The sequence below is a fragment of the Gigantopelta aegis genome, chromosome 2, assembly GCF_016097555.1.
Source record: "Gigantopelta aegis isolate Gae_Host chromosome 2, Gae_host_genome, whole genome shotgun sequence".
In the NCBI taxonomy this organism is placed as follows: domain Eukaryota; kingdom Metazoa; phylum Mollusca; class Gastropoda; order Neomphalida; family Peltospiridae; genus Gigantopelta; species Gigantopelta aegis.
This window is the reverse complement of record NC_054700.1, coordinates 40,352,807-40,372,568: the sequence shown is the minus strand read 5'-3', so window position 1 is coordinate 40,372,568 and position 19,762 is coordinate 40,352,807. Positions and strand designations below refer to the sequence as shown.

The window sequence follows — 19,762 nt, the reverse complement described above, 5'->3', positions numbered from 1 at the left end:
ACGGATGAATTTATTAAAAACTTGTTCATTTAGAAATTGCTTAATGTGTTTGACAAATAATTTATACTTAGCTTAATGAGTTGAATTGTGTTATTAAATATCAGTTTCATTATTAGTATCAGTATTGATGGTGTATAGATAGATGGCCAACTCGTTGTATTATTTTTTAAAATTACCTGAATTGACTTTTTCATGTACAACTTTAACTTAGAAAGCTTGTAAACTAGTATGCACATTGTGCCACAATAGTTATTTACTTTGTTTTAAATATTAATTGTTAATGGTTTACAATAATATCATTTTGTAGTTCTTCGTCAATCTTGCTTTATAATAAATAGATAATAAAAAAAACTGCAATAACTTGGAAAACATTAATGCATATCAAGTTAATAAACAGTATAATTTATGCCTGAACGTAGTTAAAATAGCATCTATATATCTCTTCAGCTAGAAATTATTTTTCCAGATTGCTGGTTTTCTCAAGAGTTGGTGTGAGCTTTCAGGATGGCCAACTTATTACTGCATGTCACTTGGACATGTTAATTTATTCACATTTTGACATCGCCTGATATTAAATATATACTGCTAGTGATGTTACTATTTGACATTATTTAAGTTACTTAACTCAATTTTGAGGGGTTTTTTTAAATTGTTTTGCTTGGGTTTTGTTTTAATATTTTAAAAGATGTTAACCAGTTTCTTGCATCCACTGTATCCAAGAGGTGAAATTAAAACAACTTCATTGGCACCCAACTTCACTTGTCGGTTTCTGATGGCTGCACAGTATCAATATCAACTTGTTAAGCAGATAATAATCGAAATAATTTATTAGATTTAGATACTTAGTTATAATGCATGTACTTATTGATAATAATTTAATTAATTAATTAACTGTTATTGCTAATGTGTAGGTATTGTATCTTGATTGACGATTAACTGAAGTTTTGTTGTTCACAGGTTGAGTGTAAACGTGCAGAACCACGCTCTGGTCGCAATGGTCCAGGAATGGGTAGAGGTGGTGGTGGTGGTGGTGGCGGAGGTGGACCCGGACAGGGTTTCCAGCAGCCAGGGCAGAACTGGGGTGGTATGGGGGGCTTCCAGCAAGGATTCCAGCAGCCCGGTTACGGAGGTCCACCGGTCAATGGGTTCAATCAACAGGCGCAGGCAGGATATGGTGACCAAGGGTTTGTAGACTTGTCAATTTGGAACCTTTTAAATTTGAGGGGCAAGGCGTAGCCCAGTGGTAAAGTGCTCACTTGATGTGCGGTTGGTTTGGGATCGATCCCCGTCAGTGGGGCCCATTGGGCTATTTCTTGCTTCAGCCAGTGCACCACGACTGGTTATGTGCTATCCTGTCTATGGGATGGTGTAAAAAAAAATATCCCTGGCTGCTAATCGAAAAGAGTAGCCCATGAAGTGGCGACAGCGAGTTGCCTCCCTCAATATCTGTGGTCATTAACCATATGCCCAACGCCATATAACCATAAATAAAATGTTTTGATTGCGGCATTAAATAAAACATTTCCTTCCTTTTAAATTTGACTTCAATTTTACTGCATGATGTCTTTTCAGCTTTACATCGGATTTCTGCTTTATTTTCATGAAATAGTTTTCAAAGTAGACTTGATATGACCTAAAATATTGGGACGTACTATACTGAACAAAATAAGAAACTTCGCTAACTTTGCTTGAACTTAACTTGATGAAAACAAACCAGGGGAATAATTGTTATATGTGCGTTTAAAGAGAGTTCCATGATGCATCGTTTGGTGCAAAAATCATGGCCATAGGTTAACAAACTGGGAGAAATTTTGACCAAGTGTGGTAGGGGTTAAAAATAAAAACACCCACTTAATAACTGGTATGACCACCTCTTGAATTGACCACTGCAGTGCATCGCAGGCGCATAGAATTGACTAAAGTTGATTTCTGCCTGTGGAATATTGTTCCATTCCTGAATGAGCGCTTGACGAAGTTCGTTGACGTTAGCGGGTGGGTTGGGACGACGCCTCAATCGTCTGTCCAGACGATCCCAGTCATGCTCGATGGGGTCGAGATAGGACTTTTAGCAGGCCAGTCATCAATGAAATTAATGTTATTTGTCCTAAGAAAATTTACAGTGTCTCTAGCTGTATGAGAGGTGGCATTATCATGCTGAAAAATCGAGATGTTGGCGTTGTTATGGAACAGAGGAATGACGTGATGAGCGAGAATGTCATCGCGGTAACGTTGAGCATTTAAATTGCCATCAATGACGACTAGTGGTGAACGATAACCATGGGCAATGACTGCCCAGACCATGACAGAACCCCCACCCCCGAAACGATCTAGTTCAAGAACACAACAATCAACATAGCGTTCATTTCTCCAACGGTAGGCGCGCACCCTGCCATCACCATGTTATAAAGAAAATCGGGATTCATCCGAAAAAAGAACGGTATTCCAGCGCCGCTGTATCCAACGAGAGTACACGTGCCCGATTTAGATGATGACGTTGCGTTAAAACGCATCCGACGTTGTGCATGTAAACCGTTCTCCGGCAGACGATTACGAACAGTTTGCCCACTGATTCGGTTATTATGAAGCCCGGGTGTGTTAGAAGCAGTAGCAGTGGCAGTTTGGAATCGATTGCGCAAATGCGTGTTCATGATATAGCGGTCTTGACCACGTGTTGTAACACGTGGACGTCCACGAGGTGGCAAGTCGTTGGTGCTTCCTGTCGTTCGAAATCTTACGCGAAGATTTCGTATCGCTCGACTAAACTCCCAACATGCCTTGCAACGTCTTCTGTCGACATGCCAGCATCAAGCATGCCAATCGCCCGTTCGCGTAAATTATTGGGTATTATTCTTGGCATACTAAAAATGCTACTATGTAAAAAAAACTTTAATTTTTTTAACAAATTTTGAAGTCAATGTCAGTAAGACAAGTAAAACAAATTGACCGAATACTACACGGGACATGTCGAACCATGCATGCTTGTGGAAATTGAATTTCACGTTGTCGACGATTAACTGTGCAAAAATAATTGATAAAATTCATGAATCCTGATAATACAGCTCAAGGCTAATACTATCTATATAATTTCATTACACAATGAATTCTTTAACACAACAAATACTATATGTACAAATCGGAAGTTTCTTTTTTTGTTCAGTATATAAATATGGCCATATTATTAGTATAAATAGTTCAGCTTTTTAATGCTGTTTTAGGTTTGTTTTATTTTTTTTATTTAAGTATCACATCCTAAAACCACCTGTAATATTGTGAAGTGCTTGTTGACTGGGGTTCCACACCACCATTAATTACTCCATGCAGTTCAATACAATTTTTTTGTCCAAATATTCTGTGAAAAATATACAACAGCATTGAGAGGGACATGTGACATCTAGTTTTAGGCAGTTCTTTCCCTTGTAAACAACTACTTTGCAAAACATCGACATGGGTCAAGCACAATATTAAAATTATCTAATACCAGAGCATTGCTTCATGTTACTGTTATACAAGTAGCACTATAAACAGTTATCGGTTCATACTAAATACAACTAGTAACGACCAATGGGTTAATTAAATACTACATTTTCCTAAACTTTGACTAATTAATCTGCTACACGTAATGACGCAACAGATAGTAGTGTGTGGTGCCCTGTGTTGTAATAAGTGTTTTCATCCACAGATACGGTTACGGTCAGCAGGCTGGCGGCTATCAGCAGCAGCAACAGTGGAATCAAGGAGGTCAAGGTACGTACATTTGAGAAACTGGATCCCCTAAAACACCCCTCCTAATCTTCCCACAGTTGTGCAGTCCATAAAGTGCTGCAAGTAACAAACTAGCTGTTTTACTGGATTATGTCCAATTTGTTTATTAAATATACATTGCTTTTTTAAAATAAATTTAAAAAAAAGTATAATTGCATAACAGGATGGTTGACTTTGATTTAAAGTTTTGGGTTTTTTTAAAGCTTTGTTTTGACTATACAGTACAGTGTTTTTATAACTACATGTACTAATATTTATTTTTATTTGAACATGGCAGTTGTTAATTTAAGAGTATTTTCCCTGTTTCAGGTGCATGGGGTTCTTATCAGGCACAACCTGGTATGTTGCTTTTTTTATAACTATATTTTTTCCACTAGGTAGCAGTAATGCATCACTTTAGTTAACCTGTTCGAGCATAATTAATTAATGTAGTTAATCGATGTCCCAGTTGGTTAATGATTATATGTCAGTAATGACCATCTTTCTCACATTTCTGATGCTTCTCCTCTGTGTTGCATAGAAAATTTAATTCTTGTATGTACACAACAATTTCAGTGATGCATTTAAGAAAGAAATGGTAGGAGAAAGTACAAGTATATTAGGCTATTATTATGGTACATTCTGTAAGTGATGATTACATATACATTTATGCCATATTATTTCATTAGCTAATGTTAATTAATCGGGAAGGAGTGGTCAAATGTCTTATGGGTTATCAGCATGTAAGGGTGGGTTTCCACTATTTGTAATGCAGAAGTTGACAAAGTAATGGAAGAGAATACTGTAAATAATGATAGAGAATGAACTTAGAATCAATATGTATGATTTTCTTTTTCTTCTCAATTGCCTGTCATTTTTGGATGGTTTCATATTTGCAGTGTTCGAGATTAACGGTATCCCGATATCCCGGGGATACCAGAATTTAATTTTGGATACCAGACTTCAAGAACCCAGTATCCCACCGGGATACCATATAATACTAAATTCTCAGATGGGATACCAGATTTTGAAATGTTAGTATCCAACTGGGATACTGCCCAAAATTTTTAATCTCGAACACTGATTTGGTTTTCCACTATGAAACTTCCATGCTTTATTGGTGTTGAATAGTAGGGGTGTAACTACAGTATGGTTGCGATACGATATATATCGCGATATTCACCTCACTATATCGACACAATAGTGCATGCATTATAAATAAATAAATTGCTACTTTAAATGACAAATATCAATTTTAATAAAAGACGAGTATTGAGGTCCTTAACCATATGTCTGACGCCATATAACCATAAATAACATGTGTTGAGTGCGTCGTTAAATAAAACATTTCTTTCTTTCCGTAAGTATCGACACAATAGTGCATGCATCATGCATCGTATCGTAGAGAGAAATGTCAACATTGATAAATCGTTACATCCCTATTAAATAGGTTTATCATTGTATTGGTGTTATTAGCATGTTCAGTGAAAAACCATGCTTTATGGATGGTGTGAGGGTTACCAAATTTGTTGCCTATAGTTTGGTGTTATTTCATTGTTTTAGTATATTATTTTGTACATGTGGTCGGTTTAGTGAGACGTCATTGTAATTATTGAACATGTGCATGGGTAACAAAGTTGTTGATAAACTTATTACAGTGCATGGTTTTCTTATTTAAAACATTTATTTTTTAATCATATATAGTACTATATAGTACCTGTGAATGCAAATCTTTGAAGATGTTTAATTATTGGTCATTCCACACTATGCGACTCTACAATAGTCAGCTAGGAACCTATAATTAATTTCTTGAAGTAATAATTACCTAGGACCCCAGTTCTCGAAATTCAAATGACCTTGTGATGGCAGTTAGTACAGATAAAAGTAAATATTTGATAATTATTAGAATGCCATCAGAGATCAGTTTTGCAGTAGCATTTGATGGCAACACTGTTGATTGCCATTTTGAATTTTGAGGACTGGGACTCTAATTGGTTTGCATTCACAGTTAAAAGTAGTAAATAAGTTATAACTTTAATGATTGCAATGAGGCATTGATAATTTAAAAATATTTAATTAAAAAAAAAATGGCACAGATAAAATGCAGGCCCTAATCTTGCTGGCGAAATGGGCAGGGTTTTTTTTTTTGTCGTAAGTCAGCTCAAGTTGCAGACTTGTTAGCAGTAGTGAGAAGTGGAAGTGGCCATAATATTCTGGACTTAATCCGATTTCAAAAACAAAATCACACAACAGATGTCAAGAGCCTGAGTTTGTCATAGCTCGTTGGCACCTTGTCGCCTTATGTCGGACAGTGTTTTTACTTGACACCAGACTGTATCCTCGAGTATTCGTAAACGGCCTATAAATGGGAAATATTTTTTTGCTTACATGCTCTGTAATGTATGATTGATTTGATGAACTAATGTTTTACCGTGTTAAATTTATTATCAAAATCTACTAACAATTGTTAATACTCGTTCCAATTTCTGCTGTGCGGAGATTAAATATATGTCGTAGTCTAATGTTGACATTCTTCAGGTAAACCGTGCTGCTGTTTTTCAAAGTAACGTATATCAAGCCGTGTGCTGTGACCAGTCCAGCGTTGTTAATCCTCGGCCACATTCATTTCAGTAATACCAGAAAATCCTAATTAATACTTTTATTTTAACATAACAGCACATATTAACAGGGCTTCTAGAATTTTTATAAAATCCACTAGCCATGGGATCAGTATTTTTAACAATTTACTAGCCACAATTAAAAATCCACTAGCCCTACTTTACTTTAAAGTAAATACAATTTTACTAATGGTAATAATCAGATATGTCACCCAAAGAGGGAGATAATTTAAAAACATTAAGATTTGGGAGTTAGGAATGGGTCCAGGATATTCATATTTACCAAATAAGTACAGTATTTGAAAACTTTTTTTCACTAGCCATCGGGCATGGTATTTACTAGCCCAACATTGAATATCACTAACCATCGGAGTGGGCTCTACCATAATCTAGAAGCCCTGTATACAAAAACATACAACTGTCTTTAAATTGTATTACCAGAAGTATTATATTATATCAAAATATTAGTTAGAGAGTGTAAAACTTAGAATTTTTCTGGTGGAACGCAGAAATTGATGAAACGTAAAGAAATGTACCCATAAATGTGCACTTTGCCTGTTTTTATCAAACTTCTCCCTTTTCTCCAGGAAAGGGAAAAGTCACTTCTACTTTTTAAATTCTAGATTAGGGCCTGCAATGTTAATCCAAATAATTTTAAAAGGCTTGTCAATATTTTGATGCTTTTTAAATTTAGGTACTAAATTCTTGACAGTGCTGGATATGAACAAAGTAATTGCAAAGAAAAAGCTTTTTAATTTTATTGATCTAAAAATTTTTTATAAATTTTACATTTTTGTTGGATAATTACGACATTGCTTCAGTGCATGTGCTCAACCATGTGTTTTCCCATTTTCTTTATTTAGATGGTTTGCATTGTTTGGTTTAGCTTAAGAATTGCAGTTTAAAGTATATTCTGCTGTTGAAAGAGGCATCAAAATAAGTATTTTCAGTTAAGTTACTAGCAGATTAGTCTGTCCATAAAATTCTGTTCATTTACTTCACTTTGATTTTCCTTTAAAAGCTAAATGATGGTAGATTTCAAGTCGTGGGATTAAATTGTGATTACAAATATTGAGTTATGAGATTGGCTTTTAACTGTCCCATCTATTCTTGGTAACCTGTTCGTGATGGGTTACCAGACTTTATTTTGGTGCCTTAAATTTTTTCCTAAATTAATTTTACTTTGCCATCCTTAAACAAAATTGTTCCTGTAACCCAGTTACATTTTTTTTTTACTATTATAAGAGAAGTTTAGTCTGGGAAATGTTGGACTCCATTTTCAGAGTTTGTCGCTTCGCAGAAAACTATTTTTGTTCAAGGTTGGCTGTAGCTTATATTGTTTAAACTTAACCTTTGTGATATATGCTCACGGTATTCAATAGCATTTTGAACGATGGAACATTGACCAGATTCAGTAGTGTCTTGTCAAGAGAGCTCCAACATGCTAATTATGGAAAATGTAATTGGCATTTTGGTTGTTTTAAAAAAAAATCAGAAGGAAACACTTAATTTGTTGTATATTTAAAAAGTACAAACGTTTGAACTACTCACACCTGTCAACCTGTAGATATTTGGGGTAGCATACTCAACTTTAAATATTTCATCCCAGGTACAAAAAACGTGAAATAAAATTCTTGAAGACTAAAGTCAGTCATATGTACTGAACATTACTGTTAGTATAATATTATTTCTGACATGCACATCTTGACGTGTTATGAACATTTATCCCACTGCCAGATTATACAAGAATAGGTGACTTTGCATTGAGTGGTACATAGTCGCAGTGCAAATTTGTTATTGGGTTAACATGTCAAACTGATAAATAAAATAGAAAATATTCATTTTATCAAATAGTTAAAAAAAATATTTAAAAAAACTTAACGACACCACTAGAGCACATTGATTTATTAATCATCTGCTATTGGATGTCAAATATTTGGTAATTTTGACATATATTCTTAGAAAGGGAACCTGCTACATTTTTCCATTAGTAGCAATGGATATTTTATATGCACCATCCCACATACAGGATAGCACATACCACAGCCTTTGATATACCAGTTGTGCACTGGCTGGAACGAGAAATACAATATAATTCATTACTTAATTTCCTTTATTTACCACTAATAAATTATTGTAGTTGTATAGTATTTCACAAATAATTAGAAATTATGTTGTAATAATGTTTTGATCATTAAGACATTTCTGGGATTGTTTCCTGTACATAATTTCAACAGATAAATCTTTGTTGCAGGTTTTTTTGTGGTTTTTCTCTCTACAATACCTAAACCACAGTTACTTTGGCAGATAGTAGAATACAATTATAATCTTTTTTTTAGTTAATATACTAATTGCTAGAAATCAGTCTGTGTTTCCTCATGACATTTTCATGCATTGATATTTTTGTTTCTCTGAAAAGTTTGCTTTATCACTAACAGTTAAAATGTGTCGTTCGGAAATAACATTTACTTGCTAACAATAATTTTAATACAGGTCTGAGAACAGTGGTTAAGTTAGTTTTACAAGACATTTTGTGGTCAATTTTATCAAGCCATAGTCCAATAAAGAAAAAAACGAACATTCTACTATTCAAACATGATTAATATACAAATTAACTGATTTGAACAGACAATCTGTGCATGTTTAACTTGTGAATGTAAACCTTAACCCTGGGAATAAGTAAACAGTGGTTTGACCCTACAATACTTGGCTAAATGTGCACAAATAAATCTCTCAATTTCATCCCCATTACAGGGCTCGAACTTAACAACAGCACTGGCGGCAATTGCTGTCTGTAAAGAAGCTCAACAATGGCACACTATATACATAATAATTTTTAATGTGTACGGCAAAAGCTTGAAATTAAGAAACAAAAATGTTTTGGCTGAAAGCCACCATTATGCAGTAGCTAGGGGGTCCGTATACCTTTAAATTAAAATGGTTTGATAAAACCGATATTAACCACCTCTTTGACAATATCTTTTTGTTGGTCATTATTAAAACATTTTTGCACTAATTTTTTTACTACGTAATTTTTTTTACAGTGATTTGAAACTACTTGATGAAGCTGGCATGGGCATTCATTTTTGCTTTATTTGCCATATGATTTTTGTTGTTATGTAATTTAAAAAAAAAAAAAAAAAAATGCGAGAATAATATTTTCTATTAACATACTTATTACTATTTACATACGCTTTTTGCTTTATTAAATCAGTTAGCATTATAACAAAGTTGATGTATTTTCTTTTAAAGGTGGACAATAATCCTTTCTTTTAATAGTAACTTCCTATCTTGTCACATTTTTGCAGACATTTTTTTTGTCTGCAGAATTCTCGTTCATTTTGGATTTTCTTCTAGGTACTACTGCTGGGGTTCCACAACCTAATGGTGTACAGCAACCTCCTGGTCCCTCCCCTGGCCAACCTCCCAGCCCCACTGTCCAAACTGGACACCCACCTGCTCCTGTTCCACCTGGCCCCCAGGCTGGACCATGGAATGAACCGCTTTCAGGGTCTCCAACACAAAGCCCACCACCGCAGGGGGCGTCACCTGTCCCTCTACCGGTTCCTCCAGTTCTTCCACAAGGTGTTCCTGTCTCAATGGCTGGAAGGCCACCGGGGCTTCCTCCTCCCACAGATCCCATACCACAGAATGTTCCTTCACAGCCTGCATATGGATCAGCACCCCCACCACAACACCACCCTATGTCGGCCCCTCACCCTCACCTAGTCACTGTGTCGGCACCGCCTCATCCCCTATCGTTTGCAGTTCCCCAGGTAACTCCCATTAGTCAGCCCGGGCAACCTAGTCAGCCACAACAAGTACTTTATGCTGCACAGCCGGTGCCGCGGCCACAGCAGGTGGTGTTTGAAGCTTCCCAACCGCCACATGTAGTGGTTTCCCAGCCTTCCATGGCTGTGTATGCGTCCCCACCTCCACAAGCTCTATATGCCCAGCCCCAGCCAGCAGGATATCCTGTGGGTGTCGCAGTTGCCGCCATGCCCCAGATTGCACCACCGAACCCTTCCTCAAGACAACCTGTGGCCCTTCCAGGTCAGCCATCAGTAGAACACAGTGAGTGCTGCTCAGTGCTCCTCGAACACTAGTAGAGATAACGCCAGCTTTATTTCCACACATCCAACTGGTCTGGGGACTGTACCAGTCATGTAACGACTTAGGGCCATGTAGTTCTTTAAATTTGTCTTGGCACCTTGTCAGTTACGTGACTCGGTGGTTGGGATTTTTTGTTATTTGGGAGATGGAGAGGGTTGGAGACTTTAATAAAGAGCAACTGTGCAAGATTGATTAATTGGTGACATAATGATACAATTTTGGTTTAACGAAGTAATAGGTGTGATTGGGTTTTTTGTTTGTTTTTAAATACTAGGTGGGACTACTTTTGGGGTTAACTGATCCAGCTGAGTGAAATTTTTCATTGTTCACTTTCAAATACAGTAATTTTCAACTAATGCTTTGACATACTGCTTGCTTATAACTAGCCAGTATCGCAGTATAAATAAATGTTTCAATTTTGTTTTATCAGACCAGTTGGATGCTTGATATTGCTGTTAAAGCTGGACTTCCATACATTCTTTAATTGCTTTGTGCATCATTTGTAAAGGGAAACGGTTTAATTTTCCAGTTCATTTATAGCAATGGAATTAACATGCCATACTATGCAGAGAGAACTTAATTAAATACAGACTGGCTTTTTTCCTTCTGTTTTTATGACATGTTTTTATTATTTTTATAATAATCAGGTATTATTGACTGTTATGTACGTTCCATTATAATCTCATAAAGACAAAAAGTCTGTAGCGAATGGAACTACCACATGCCAGAATGATGGCTTTCTCATTTACCCAACGAGTCTAAAACATTAAGTAACTTGCCACTCGCAGCTTCTGTGGCATCCCTTAGACATGGAAGAGTGTCCTTTGTTTTAGGGGGTACTTAATTATTTTCTCTGTATATAGTAATATAACATGGAAGTTCACCTTTTTTGGTAGCTTTTAACAAATGTGTGGGCTGAAAGACGCTTGTACAAAATTCATTTGTCAAATATAACAATTTGATACATTATTTAGTTTTTTTTAAAAGCTCTTATTTTTTTATGCCCACCCATTTGTTTTTATACTAAGAGATGGACTCTGGATTGCCCATTAGTTATAGTTGTGGGTGGTCTTGGTGCTGTATCGGTTTAAGTTTAGTTTTACAAGTCTTTATGAGACTGAAGATGAAATGGCAAGTAGCCAGGATTAGGTGTGCCACAATAATAATTTTTGAATTGTAAAAATATAGTTTGCTGCTGCTGCTGCTAAAATTAGTCATAAATAAATTACATTAGAGATGTATCCTGGCTGCTAACCATATCTTAATCTTGTGATAATTATTTAGACTTGAAGGCATAGTGCCATGGACGGGATGATATAATAAGTGATCCAGCAAAATAGCATTGGCAGAAGAGGAGTATACAAAAATGTATTGGGTGGTACATTAGCAATATTTAGTATGCCAGTTAAATAATTTCATTTACATACTCAATGTGGGGGGTTTTGGGGTTGTTGTTTTTAAAGGTAATCTGTGATACTGTGCCTTCAGTTATTAAATTAATTTGTTTAATTTACATATAATTTAGAGAACTATTTAAATTGATATGGTTTTGTTGTAAATAGTAATTAGTTTTATACGTATATGCCCTAGCTTTGGTTATTAAATGTATATGTTGACATTACTATCATCTGAGTTGTATCGCTTGAGCAGGGACTAAGACTGAATGCTTTATGCATTTGAATCAACCTTTTTGCTAACATAACAAAACACTTGAATTAGGGTCCTTGGTAACAAGTGGATGGATAATTATTTGAGGATAAAACATCAAATGTTTTGCTTGGTACAGCTCCTTTTAAATTCTTGTTCTCTGCTCAGTTTACTTACGTATTTCTGGTCAAACTTTAGCATTCTAATTTTGAATTTGTCCCTTTTATATTTAAAAAAAAATGGTAAAAGAAGAATGGGTGTTTTTTATTTGGTTTGGCTGGGAGTAAAATATTTTCTGAAATTACGAATTTTCAAAGTTGGACCAGATTGCATTCTTTATTAGCTTATACTGTTAGAACTATTAGATTATTCAAGGCTTACCTGACTGATAGCAAATAGTGGAGTTGATAACAAATAGTGGGTTTGTAATATACAGCTATCTTTCTAGAAAATCCATTTATCAGTTGGTAAGCCTTGATTTTATATATTTATATGTAATGTTACACTGACTAATTTTAAGTCATAATTTGATTTCAGAGGTTTTACTAGAATTTTAAAACCACTAGTTGCTATTTGTTGCACCCAAATATTTCAGAAAAATGTAAGTTTTGGCTATATCTAGAGCTGCTGTTACTGGTGTACATAGTTAATGCAGTTACCGGACCAAGTTTAAATATGTTGTCAGTCAGATGTATTGGTAATAATGAAGTTGTTTAAGTATTTCTGTTGTGATTGATTGAAGGTCAAGGAGCTCAGGGTTATGGAGGTACGTACGGAGGCCAGCAGGTGGCGCCGGTAGCTGATCCATACGCCGCTCAACAACAGCCGGCTGCTCAAGGTTTGTTTCTGTTGTAGTCTTTTTATTTTTGGTGTCGAGAATTGGGCTGTCCTGTCTGCGGTCAACCACCTTGTCTTCACAGAAGTTGAGGATTAAGTAGCCACTTGCCAATTCAAGTGAAACGCAGGCCCTTGGATTTCACCTAAATTATTGTTTCCTGTAGCGCGTGTGCAAAATCATGGAACCTAAATTTTGTTTCTCATGATTATTATATAGAGCGACTACTAAATAAATAATATATATATCATTATTTTTAATAAACAGTTTTCGATGGGTTCCCATGATCACAAAGCACGGAACCGAAAAGGTTTTTCCCCGTGAAATTTGAAATTCTATGGCCTGTTATAATAATTTTGGTTGGAATGTAGGATTAGGCTGTCCTGTCTGTGGTCAACCACCTTGCCTTTACAGACGTTTGAAGTGAAATTTGGTGAACATAAAATGTGAATTGTTAAAGGAAAATTTGATGAACTAACTACCATTAAATTGCCCAAAATGTCAATTCCAAAACTAAGTAATGCTTTGAAAGAGCATTATTTTGTTTGGCTATATATTTTCTGGCTGATTGGCTACTAAATTTTTGGATGCAGCTTTAGCAACATTTTGTAAAGGTACCACACGCACACACCCTCCTTTCCCCTTTCCCCTTTCCCCTTTCCTTTCCTTTCCTTTCCTTTCCCTCTCCTCCTCTCTCTCTCTCTCTCTCTCTCTCTCTCTCTCTCTCTCTGCCCCCCCCCCCCCCCCCCCCCCCCCCCCCCAAATATATACTCTTCAAAAGAAGAAACGCAAAACCACATTGTCGTAACATTTGGAGAATTGATTTAATTATTGAATGGTGAGTCCGATAATTACCAAATGTTGCAGGATTGTTCACAATTCACTCTAGTCCATTGTGAGTAAGTGATAGGACACACCACCAAGGTCAAGGTCATCTGGAGTCTATACCGGGTGTGGCCTCCGCGTGTGTTGACAACTGCCTGGCACCGCCTGCCCATTGAAGCAACCAGAGTACGGATGACGTCCCGGGGGATGGTGGCCCACTCGGCCTGCAAGGCTGCTGCCAGCTCGGGCAGGGTCTGGGGCTGTGGTTGTCGCTGTCGGAGGCGTCGGTCCAACTCGTCCCATAGATTCTCAATTGGGTTCAAATCCGGTGATATCGATGGCCAAGGAAGGACATTAATGTTGTTGTTCTGTAGGAAAGCCGTTGTGAGACGTGCTGTGTGAGGCCTGGCGTTGTCATGTTGGAACACTGCGTTGGCGTTGGCCATAACTGGAACGATGTGTGGCCGGAGGATCTGGTCAATGTAGCCCTGTGCATTCAGGTTGCCCTGCACGTGGACCAGGTCAGTTCTGCCAGTGTGTGAGATGGCTGCCCACACCATGACACTACCCCCGCCGAATCTGTCCACTTCCTTCACGCAGTTTGCCGCATAACGTTCACCACGACGCCTATACACGCGACATCTTCCATCATGACGTCGGAGCAGAAATCGGGACTCGTCACTGAACCACACCTGTCTCCATCGCAGTTGAGGCCATTGTCGATGAATCTGGCACCACTGCAGTCGGAGTCGACGGTGTTGTGGTGTTAAGATGACACCTCGAACTGGACGTCTGGCACGAATTCCTACCTCACGTAGGCGGTTCCGTACGGTCTGGTCGGATATCCTGCGCAAACCTGGTATTGCTGCGGCTGTGGAGGTGGCAGTAGTCAATCGTTCCCGAAGGTGGCGTACCCGGATGTAGCGGTCCTGCCCGGGGGTAGTGACCCGTGGTCGACCGGATCTAGGGAGGTCACGTGTTGATCCATGTTGCTGGTAACGGTCCCACAGTCTGGAGATGGTGCTTGGGGACACATGGAATGCCCTGGCAACGGCCGTTCTGGATTCGCCTGCGTCTAGTCGGCCGATGGCATCGTTTCTCTGCGGTTCACTGAGACGTGGCATGTCCTGGATTGTCAACTGTCGGCCAGATACAGAGGCCAGGCAAGCGAACACCCTGCACTTTTATACTGTCGGTGTTCATGTTGCACGTGCAGACAACGCACGTGCAGTGGTGACATGGTTTGCACGTGGCTGCGTTTTTGCGAATATTCACATTTTGGAACTTTATTGTACAGTAGCTGCGTTTTATCGAATGTAACCGTGGGAATGTGTTTGGGACATGCAATGACCTTATATTCACAAAGCATGAACCGGTAGGAAACATAAAATCGGAGTTATAACCCATTTGTACCCTTTTGCGTTTCTTTTTTTGAAGAGTATATATATATATATACATATATACATTTTTTTTTTTTAAATGTAATGAATAATGTTCACAGTAGTTCTCAAACCAATTTGATTCTTCAACTTTAAACAAAAGAAATTGGCCCATTTAATTTTGTTTCAAGTAATGTATTCATTCATGGAAGGATGCAATGAAGTATTGATTTTTATTTCCATAGTAGTTTAGTCTCTGGGTGTTAAACAAGGTTACTGATTTGCGGTACATTTTATAAGCATTGCATGGTAATACTAGGGAAGGGATTGGTGTACAGCCACACTTGTGGACACCTGTGTGCAAACGTCACTAAATATAGGTAGTTGATTTAATTTAACTTGAGTAGGTGTGCGAGTCCGATAACTAACGTCAAAGTCTTAAGCCTGACGTTTATTGCTGCAGGTATTGGTCAGTATCAGCAAGACGCTAGTGGTTATGGACCCAACAGGTCTTACGGACAGAACTCTGCACAGGGAGGGCAGTACACGGCCCCTGGGGGACAAGGTAAGCTACACAAGGGAGAGTGTGGTAGCTTCTACAGGGGATAGGCCATTATACCTAGGTTGGAAATCGGACATTTCTGTACCAAATTCATGTTTTATTTCAGAAATGGAATTCATTGGTGTATGTTGGGGCTGAGATATCCCAGCCAGAGAGATACAGCTGCTTGATATCGGCACAATAATTGGGATTATCGCGTCTCCCAACATGCATGAGTGATTGATTTTCTTTCCAGTCCCAATTACATAACCAACATTAAAAAAAAACTTACCAGAAAATGTTTTTAAACATACCAACACCTACCATAATTATAAACTGCACAATCAAATATTATTCACAACTTTAAAATAACAATTCTGATAATTTATTTAAAATTTAATTTAAATTCTTTGGATTTTAAACAGAAATACCCTTAAAGTGTCAAATTGTATCCCTTAATAAAGACTAAATCTGGATCACTAATCTGGTATGGTATTCAATTTAAAGTTTTGTGAAAAATAAAATCAAGGGTTTTATTGACAAAGCTTTGCATGCATGCAGTAATCTGTGTAGTAAATGCCTTGAATATGGTAGCTTCTCTTTTGTGTCACTAATAATCCTAGTGGTCATTTCAAAGTAAGTTCTTCAGTAGCACTGAAAAGTGACGTTTTGAGCAGAATAGTTGGGGAATTTTTTTTCGGTCTGTTTGATTTTTAAAAATATTTTGATTACTGTTAATAAAATCGAGTAGATTTACAGATTGGATCAGTGAAAAGGACACTTCTGAAGACAGTTGACTCTTCCACCTGTACAGTTCTCTGAAGAAATGAAAATTCAAACCGGTTCTTAAGTTTTTTATTTATCATTACATATTATTTATTTATTTCCAGCAGGCTATGGGGACCAGACTAGTTATGGAGCGGGGGCACAACCTGTTGCTCCTGGTGCGTACAGTGGTCCCGACGCACAACAGCAGCCTGGGTACGGTGGTGGTGCGGGTTACGGGGCTCCACGACAGGCACAGGGTGCTCAGCCGTATCACCCATACCGCAGGTAAACAGCACAGGGACGCGGAATCAATCTCATCGTGTGACTTGCCACCATGTCTACAGCTATCATGAGCCGGCCCAGCCCACGAATATATGTCTACTGATCTTATGGGATGGAACTGAAGGGGGAAAAAAAGAAACTTGTTCAATATAGTCAAAGTATTTTGTCAGTGAAGTTTTATGTTGCACAGTTTTTAATGGTTTTTAATCCGGTTTTCTGTATTTTGTGGGTGTGAATTTATAATGCAGAATTGTCTTTAAACCTTGGACTGAACGAGATTATTTAAAAGGAAATATCTTCAAAAAGGGCGGCATTCATTGATTAGAAAGCATAACATTGGGTTTCAGTCACATTTTCATAGTACTACGACGAAGAATTTGAGAATGGTTTCTTGGATTTTATCACATCGTGTCATTTTTATTATTTCCCTGTTGATCCATTTTGTAAAACATAATAAACATTTTTAGGAACTTATTTCATACCTGCCAGTCATCTTGCATTATCAGCAAATTGTTGCCTGTTGCCACCTTTAGAGGACTATAATAATATTTAATGACCTTATTTCTCGATCTGTACTCTTGATAGTTGACAGTGTCTTAATGTGCCTATTGTATATCTTCACCAGAATTATTTATTTATAAAAAGGTGAACGTTTTTTTCCCAAAATGTTGGGGACAGGTATCATTCAACTTGTGGATAGTTATTGTAAAATGCATCTGTTGTCAACTTTATATCGTAAAGAAAATATTTGCTTTATTTTTCATTAAATATATCTATATACAAATTAGTGTTATACTTGTGTTTTTGAGATAATTGGCAGGTATGTGCACTTTGGTGCTGCTACCTTCATTCATACACACATTGTACATAGTAATCATTGTCACGTAAATATTTGACTCGTCTCAATAAAATGTTTTTAAAAATCGATAATTGTTTTTGTTTTTATATTGGTTTTTTTAAACGTTTCTGGGTAGATGTATGTATATATCTGAAAAAAATAAGAAACTTCCGCTAACTTTGCTTGAACATGACTTGATGAAAACAAACCGGGGGAATAATTGTTATATATGCGTTTAAAGAGTGTTCCATGATGCATCGTTTGGTGCAAAAATCATGGCCATAGGTTAACGGAAACTGGGAGAAATTTTGACCAAGAGTGGTAGGGGTTAAAAAACCCAAAAAATGCTCACTTAATAACGGGTATGACCACCTCTTGAATTGACCACTGCAGTGCATCGCAGGCGCATAGAATTGACTGAAGTGTAGATTTCTGCCTGTGGAATGTTGTTCCATTCCTGAATGAGCGCTTGACGAAGTTCGTTGACGTTTAGCGGGTGGGTTGGGACGACGCCTCGATCGGCTGTCCAGACTATCCCAGACATGCTCGATGGGGTTGAGATCAGGACTTTTAGCGGGCCAGTCCTCAATGAAATCAATGTTATTTGTCCTAAGAAAATTTACAGTGTCTCTAGCTGTATGAGAGGTTGCATTATCATGCTGAAAAATTGAGATGTTGGCGTTGTTATGGAACGGAGGAATGACGTGATGAGCGAGAATGTCATCGCGGTAACGTTGAGCATTTAAATTGCCATCAATGACGACTAGTGGTGAACGATAACCATGGGCAATGGCTGCCCAGACCATGACACGACCCCGAAACGATCTCGTTCAAGAACACAACAGTCAGCATAGCGTTCATTTCTCCTATGGTAGACGCGCACCCTGCCATCACCACGTTTTAAAGAAAATCTGTATTCATCCGAAAAAAGAACGGTATTCCAGCGTCGCCGTATCCAACGAGTGTGTACACGTGCCCAATTAAGACGATGACGTTGCGTTAAAACGCATCCGACGTAAGGACGTCGTGCATGTAAACCGTTCTCCCGCAGACGATTACGAACAGTTTGCCCACTGATTCGGTTATGAAGCCCAGGTGTGTTAGCAGCAGTAGCAGTGGCAGTTTGGAATCGATTGCGCAAATGCGTGTTCATGATATAGAGGTCTTGACCACGCGTTGTAACGCGGGCGCCCACGACGTGGCAAGTCGTTGGTGATTCCTGTCGTTCGAAATCTTACGCGAAGATTTCGTATCGCTCGACTAGAACTGTCGACATGCCAGCATCAAACATGCCAATCGCCCGTTCGCGTAAATTATTGGGTATTCTTGGCATACTAAAAATGCTACAATGTAAAAAACGTAAATGTTTTTACAAATTTTGAAGCGTTTTCGTTCACTTGACAACAATGTCAGTAAGACAAGTAAAACAAATTGACCGAATACTACACGGGACATGTCGAACCATGCATGCACGTGCAAATTGAATTTCACGTTGTCGACGATTAACAGTGCAAAAATAATCGATAAAATTCATGAATCTTGATAATACAGCTCAAGGCTAATACTACCTATATAATTTCATTACACAATGAATTCTTTAACACAACAAATACTATATGTACAAATCGGAAGTTTCTTTTTTTGTTCAGTATATATATATATATATAAAGTTAAATTTTGTTTAATGAGACCACTAGAACATATTAGTTTAGTCTCTTACCAGTCCAACCATAACAGACTAAAGGTTTCATATAGGTTTCATCTCCATTTTCCAGGCTTTTTTAAAAATACACTCACATAATGTTAAGATGTTGAGCTGAAATTTTGTGCTTTATCAGGTACTGCTACAAATCCAGTTAAACTTATATTGAGAGGAAACCCGCTGTCGCCACTTATTGGCTACTCTCTTCGATTGGCAGCAAGAGATATTTTATATGCACCATCCCACAGGCAAGGTAGTACATACCACTGCCTTTGATATGTTAATTGTGTTGCACTGGCTGGAACGAGAAATGGGCCTACTTATTGGCTACTCTTTTCGATTGGCAGCAAGAGATCTTTTATATGCACCATCCCACAGGCAAGGTAGTACATACCACTGCCTTTGATATGTTAATTGTGTTGCACTGGCTGGAACGAGAAATGGGCCTACTTATTGGCTACTCTTTTCGATTG

The 19,762-nt window shown here is 37.7% G+C and overlaps 1 protein-coding gene across 5 annotated transcripts in view; it reads left to right on the top strand.

Annotated features, from left to right (window-relative positions):
• Positions 1–17,674, top strand: part of LOC121385463 (glycine-rich RNA-binding protein 3, mitochondrial-like) — a 37,138-nt gene extending 19,464 nt beyond the window's left edge. Inside the window, exons 8-14 of one of the 5 annotated variants that reach the window (XM_041516169.1) lie at positions 958–1,184; positions 3,680–3,744; positions 4,072–4,101; positions 9,717–10,433; positions 12,862–12,957; positions 15,622–15,723; positions 16,593–17,674. In XM_041516169.1, coding sequence (XP_041372103.1) covers positions 958–1,184; positions 3,680–3,744; positions 4,072–4,101; positions 9,717–10,433; positions 12,862–12,957; positions 15,622–15,723; positions 16,593–16,756 — 1,401 coding nt within the window. In that variant the 3' untranslated portion in view covers positions 16,757–17,674. Of the gene's footprint in view, positions 1–957; positions 1,185–3,679; positions 3,745–4,071; positions 4,102–9,716; positions 10,434–12,861; positions 12,958–15,621; positions 15,724–16,589 lie in introns of all 5 variants that reach the window. The other 4 variants (XM_041516162.1, XM_041516191.1, XM_041516183.1 and 1 more) reach the window with 4 other exon arrangements.
• Positions 17,675–19,762: the final 2,088 nt, after the last annotated feature.